We start from the raw sequence: 6,749 nt of genomic DNA on the forward strand, positions 1-6,749 counted from the left end.
CAGAGAGGTTCAGGAAAATAAACAGGGTTCGGCTTTCTCTCTCTCTCTCCCAGCAAAGGTCATCTCACAGGGTGACCAGGCAGTTTCTATAGTCTGATGAAATGGTTCTAGATAATCAGTTTTCTCCAGGAGAATGTGGTGCTGCCTGGCCACAACCCATTGATTCTCTTGCTCAAGAAGGGAAAGTTGGCAGTTAGAAGTTGTTCATATGGGCTGGGTCCAGGGTAGGTTTCTTTAGAAGTGCTGCACTAAGTGCTGTTTTTAAGGTGGAAGGCACCAGTATTTGTTGTTGATAGTCAATATTTTTTCCTCATTAACCCCTCCCTGGTGTTTAACTCTGGTCTTATAAGAATGAGATAACATTTTGGGAAAAATATGCAACTGAGCAAGCCAGAGCTAGAAGCTAAGATGGAGAAGATCTCCACAGCTACCAGGTATTTCCCCTTGGAGCTCAGGTAGGTGGGAACAAAGGATAGCCAGACACTGCAAAAGACCAACATGCTGAAAGTGATGAACTTGGCTTCATTGAAACTGTCAGGTAGCCTCCTGGCAAAGAAAGCCACACTGAAACTGACCATGGCCAGAAAGCCCATGTAGCCCAGAACACAGTAAAACATAGCTGGAGACCCTTCGTTGCATCTCAGAACAATTTCTTCAGGCACTGAGTGCATGTCAGCATCTGGGAATGGGGGAGAGACCACCAACCACACAATGCAAATACACGCTTGAGCAAAGGAACAGGAAAGAACAATGGCATTGGCCAGGCCCTTGCCCACCCATCTCCTGATCTTGGAGCCTGGCTTGGTGGCCATGAAAGCCAGCACCACAGTGATGGTTTTTGCAAGCACGCAGGAAACGGCCACTGAGAAGGCTAGGCTGAAGCTCATCTGTTGGAGGAGGCAAATGATCTCCCCCGGAGGAGAGATGAAGAGCAGTGTGCAGAGGAAGCAGAGCAGGAGGGAGATGAGGAGTGTGTAGGTGAGGTCCCTGTTGTTGGCTTTGACGATGGGCGTGTGGTGGTTTTTCAAAAATGCGGCCAGAACCAGAAGTGTGAAGAAAGACAAGGAAAATGACAAGATAGCTAAGCTGCTCCCCAAAGGTTCTTGAAAGGATAAGAAGGTGGAGATCTTGGGAACACAGGAATCCTGGTGTTGGTTTGGATATTGATCTTCTGGACATTCAAGACAGTTGTCCATATCTGAAAGTAGAATATTTGTGGTTTTAGCAAACCCTGTGTTTGGGTGCAAGCAAATTAAGTAATAGATGTTACCTGGACACAAAGTGTGTGGGAATATACTTCATTTGCAGCACCAACGAAGCCTCAACCTAGAGTGAGTTCCATTCTGCTAGCAAAGTGAGGGAGCTAATATATCTCAGCACCCACCAAGGGTGGTCCACAGAGCCTGATGCTCCTGGACATTTTCCAGTGGACTGCATTTCCAGGGAAAAACTATCTATTTTTGTTACAAGAACATGCAGTTTGAAAAGTACATGTGTAGGGTGCTTTTTAGCCCCAAGTATGTAGAAATTTGCAATGTTTAGGAAATTCTTCTCAAAAGCCATTTGATAAAAAAAGCTTCCCTATCATGGTTGACCTTGGATTCATCATGCAATTTTCTTAGGAACAGAGGATTATCTTTGCATTTCAGTTTTACCATTTTGGCTTGACATTTTTCCTTTGGGACACTGGACACAGTCGTAACAGCAACTCTGCTTCCCTTCTTGCTTTTGACGGAAATCCCCTGGGTGGCAGCTTTCCATACACACAGAAAGAGGCAGTGCCTGGCCCAAGGATGGGGAAAAGGGAGAAGTAAAGTGTCACCATTCAAAACTCCTGTTTGGAAAATGATATGTTCAACAGTCCAGCCACATTACAGCTGGAACTATAGGATGACATGTGTACAAGCAGTCACAGATCTGACAAACCTCTGTCTCTGTGGGCAATATTTCCAATTCTTATCCTGCTTTCCAAATTGCAAGTATGCCTCCATGTACACACGTATCAGGAATGCAAAATCCAGTATGTTAATGGGCTTAATCTTTCAATGGAAATTCAATCTGGACATAGCAATTCAATTAAAAATGGGAAGATCTGAGCTGCACTCAAAGCTACCTGGTTGAAGCTGCTGTGCCATGTGATGGCCTCATCCTGAATGGTGAACCTCACATTTGAAAGACCTTGGGGATCCAGCTTTCCAACTTTCACTCGATGAAAGGATTGGTTTGGGAATGTGACCCAGTTCACAAGATCAAATCCTGTCAACAGTATTCCATTGTGGTCAAAAGAAATCTCATCTCCCACAGTGTTGTTAAATGAGATGCTTTTCAGAAACGGGTGTAGCTGGATGTGAAATGAAAACACAAGGTTTTGCAAGCAGATTGCATGCATACTGTTTGAAACTACCTTGCCATCCTGAAAGGGACAATTTAACTCATTGCTTATACCTATATGGGTCTGTGTCCACATCCATGTCTGAAATTCACAAGGTTTAACTATGCATCATGTGCAGAAGTCCTTCCTTTGATCTGTCCTGACTCCCCCACTCATCCGCTTTATGGGATAACTCCAGATTCCTCCAGATAAGAGAGGCAGAACAATGTCTTCCTATCCATTTCCTCCTCCTCATTTGCATTATTCTATACACTTGCATCATGTTTTTATATGCAAGTTTCCCAGTGTGCATTTTTGATAGCAACTAACATTTTTGATAGCAACTAGCATATTGAAATTTGAATAGAATTTTCACAAATATATAATATATATACGTGAGATGAGGCACAGAAATAACCGGATTGTGCTTATTGTTTTCCTGGAAAATCATCTGGAGGTCGGCTAGATGTACATCATAGAACTAGATCTCCTCCTACATGCCCTCACAAACCGCTGACTGGCTAGGTATATCCTATGAATAGCCCGGTCTGTATTTAAACTACACTCACTACACGTGCTGCTGCGATAATGTTAGGGGGGAAATTCACCAAGACAGCACTCCCACACACAATGCTTTTTCCATAAAGCAGTTTTTGAATGGAAAGAACATTCCTGTCCTCCATCATCCTCCTTATTCACCCAATTTAGCTCCCTGTGATTTTTACTTGTTCCCAAAAATCAAAGGGAGCACGTTTTGCATAAATGGATGAAATGAAGAAAAAAAAGGCAAGCTTGTTGAAGAGCCTCATGCAAGAAGACTTCCAGCACTGTTTCAATCAATGGAAAATACACATGGAACAGTGTAGAGATCGGGAGGGGGAATATATAGAAGGTGATGATGTTCAGAATGATGTAATTCATCAATAAATATTTTTATTACTAATTCGGTTATTTTTGTGTCACACCTCGTATTCATCAGAGAACTCCACTGCAAAACTTTTGAGGTATGTAGCAATGCACTCCTAGATCTTTTGAACCTAGATGGTAATGCGGTGGATGACATGCTTACTGCAAGTAAACCAGGGTTATTTCATATTCCTACCATGATGTTTCTTGAGATTCCTTAAGAGATGCCATGGTAAACTTATCCAGAGAAGGCATCTTGAACTATCAAGTGAAAACATACTAATGTAACATTGCTATCCCTCATTGCTCACTCCGGTGCAGTTGGATAAGAATTTCCAAAAATCCAGAAGATGATTGGAGATTTTTTAATGTATGTGTGCTTATTCCAATGGGGGGGGGGGATAGCATGTTTGTCCATCCTTGGCCCAGAGAGTTGAGAGCTCTCTTGGAAAAGCCCAGGATGGAAAAGCCATGTATTCAGCAATGTTAACGCTGAGTTAGCTTTGCCACATTTTTTATTGACAAGCTTCCCATCTTGAATAGCTACAGTGCTGTAACATCACTGTCTGGTCAGGTGATTACCTGCCATGGCTCCTGATCCTGAAGATTCCGTCTTCCATGATTCCCATTTGCTCTGCGTCCAAACTGAAGGGCATGGAAAGCACGTGCCACTGCATGGACTGCATTGTAGACATTGTAGCTGTAGCCGGTCATGCTCATTTCAAAAAAAGCCCCAGGGAGGCTCTCCAGCTTCTCCTCCCCGGTGCACACACCCTCGGCTCTCTGGTTAACAAATGTTTTAGGAAATACACAGTCAAAGGCCTGCTCCCAGAAGTCTTTGATGAAACCATCATCTCTTGGTAAAAAGTGATTTCTGCTTTGAAGAAATGCTTTGAAACCTGGCACTTCATCTGAGTGAACTGCAAAGGACAGAGCACCGTGGATGACTTGTATATCCCAGGCCCTTTGATAAAGGTATGATGTGAGCTCCATCTTAGCTGTCATGATCCACACCTTACCTTTGGGCTCAGTTGACACGATTTCCATTTGGGGCAGGTAGAGCAACAACCTCAAATGCAGAACATTATTTTCATAGACTATCACAGCATTGGCCTTGCTCTTCATGGAAACATGATATGTTCTTATTAGCCAACTCAAGTCATCAAAAATGCTACTGAGATAGAACATCTTTATTCTTTCTAAGAAGGCCACACAGATGTCATGGAGTGGGAACATGGGAAACATCTTCCTCACAAACCTTCCTCCATCATCCTCTTTAGCAAGGATACCAACCCAAGTCCACCTGAAGTGCAGAAGTAGCTGAATAATCCCCCTATATTGATAGGGTTCATTTAGGACCATCTGGTAGAAAAGATGGGATTCACCTTCCTCATGCATCTCGGGAGGAGAGCCATATGTTATCTATTTAAATGGAAATGACAAAGGAAGTTGCAGATGAGAAAGATTTGAAAGCTGAACATAAAGTGTGCTGATTTTTTACTTTTAAGGCTTGCTTGCATATATACATAAATTTAAGATATATATGTACAAGGACCATTCCATCAAATACATCAAAGAGTTCAAGTTGAAAGGATTTTTTTTCCAATTCAGTTAAATATTTAGTATTGTACATTTCATTATGTTGTATCAAGATTGACAGATTTGCATGTTCAGATGTTGTTGTTGAGTCACAAAGTCATGCCTGACCCTTCACAACCCCATGGACAACATTCTTCCAGGCTCTCCTGTCCACCATCCCTTGGAGTCCACCCAAGCCCATGCCCATCACCCCAGTGACTCCATCTAGCCACCTCAGCCTCTGCCCATCTCCTTCTCCTTTTGCTGTCAATGATCAGAAGTTAGAATTAGGAAATTCTGCCATTTTAGAAACCTTCCATCTTTTAAACTAGGAACATGCATCTCTGAATTTGTGGCTCTTCCAAATGCAGTCTTTCCAAACCCTACATATCATAGGAATTGATCCTGTTGGGCATGCTCAGATGTTTCATTTTCAGTTTAAGGGAATGTGGGATTTGCAATTCCTTATGCATCCTGATTTAATCTAATGGAAGCCAACATGGTGTGGTGGTTAGAATATTGGACTGGGACCTTGGGAAATCAGGGATCTAGTCCCCATTCAGCCATGAAACTGGTTGGCTTGTGCTAGTTTCTCTCAGCCCAGACTGTCTCACATGTTTGTTGTTGTGTGGATAAAACAAAGCTATGGAAGTCACCTTGAGTTGCTCATGGAATGAAAAATGCAGGCTATATTTGTTTAAAACATTTCTATGCCACCCCCATCGCAACAAAACCTCGGGGCGGCTCACAGCATAATTAAAACATATAAATAACAATTATACATGCAATATACATGCAATGTGTTGTTGATGATGATGATGATGTAAAAAGTTCTAAGTTATGATAACATTATAACTTTTGGTTTCATTGCAGAAAATTACTCTTCCACCAATTGCATGACTGAATATGTTTCTAAACTGAATCTGCAACATCCTCTTTGATTTCAAAAGTAAAAATGAGAAAGCTGATAGATCCATGTTTCCACTGTAACTCCAACATTACTAATTTGGCCTTTCTTCCCAGAAACCAATTCCAGGAGTTAAGTTAAGCCATAGCCTAAAATAAGATATAGAAGGCAATGGCTGTTTATACAAATACAAGCCTCCATACTATCTAAGAGTAGTCCTATTCTGATACCTTTTTGTTGTTGTTAGTCACGAAGTCATGTCTGACCCATAGCGACCCCATGGACAACATTCCTCCAGGCCTTCCTGTCCTCCACCATCCCCCGGAGTTCACTCAAGCTCACACCAACTGCTTCAGTGACTCCATCTAGTCACCTCGTTCTCTGCCGTCCCCTCCTTCTTTTGCCATCTATTGTCCCCAGCATTAGACTCTTTTCCAGGGAGTCATTCCTTCTCATTAGGTGGCCAAAGTATTTGAGTTTCATCTTCAGGATCTGGCCTTCTAAAGAGCAGTCAGGGTTGATCTCCCCTAGGACTGAACGGTTTGATCGCCTTGCTGTCTATGGGACTCGCAGGAGTCTCCGCCAGCACCACAATTCAAAGGCCTCAATTCTTTGGCGCTCAACCTTCCTTATGGTCCAGCTTTCACAGCCATACATTGCAACTGGGAAGACTATAACCTTGGCTATACGTACTTTTTTGGCAGGGTGATGCCTCTGCTTTTTAGTATGCTATCTAGATTTGCCATAGCTTTCCTCCCCAGGAGCAAGCGTCTTTTAATTTCTTGGCTGTAGTCCCCATCTGCGGTGATCTTGGAGCCCAAGAAAATAAAATCTGTCACTACCTCCATTTCTTCCCCATCTATTTGGCAGGAAGTGAGAGAACCGGATGCCATGAACTTAGTTTTCTTAATATTGAGTTTCAAGCCAACTTTTGCACTCTCCTCCTTCACCCGCATCAAGAGGCTCTTTAGTTCCTCTTCACTTTCC

At 42.7% G+C, this 6,749-nt stretch overlaps 1 protein-coding gene across 1 annotated transcript in view; it reads right to left on the reverse strand.

Moving 5' to 3' along the window:
- Positions 1-296: 296 nt before the first annotated feature.
- The window catches only part of LOC123016573 (vomeronasal type-2 receptor 26-like), a 9,316-nt gene continuing 2,863 nt past the window's right edge, over positions 297-6,749 (reverse strand). Inside the window, exons 3-6 of the mRNA XM_044417086.1 lie at positions 3,860-4,699; positions 2,114-2,341; positions 1,656-1,782; positions 297-1,198 (exon numbers count right to left, since the gene is read on the reverse strand). Coding sequence (XP_044273021.1) covers positions 297-1,198; positions 1,656-1,782; positions 2,114-2,341; positions 3,860-4,699 — 2,097 coding nt within the window. The remainder of the gene's footprint in view (positions 1,199-1,655; positions 1,783-2,113; positions 2,342-3,859; positions 4,700-6,749) is intronic.

Source organism: Varanus komodoensis, unplaced genomic scaffold (assembly GCF_004798865.1).
Source record: "Varanus komodoensis strain SLA01 unplaced genomic scaffold, ASM479886v1 scaffold86, whole genome shotgun sequence".
In the NCBI taxonomy this organism is placed as follows: Eukaryota; Metazoa; Chordata; class Lepidosauria; order Squamata; family Varanidae; genus Varanus; species Varanus komodoensis.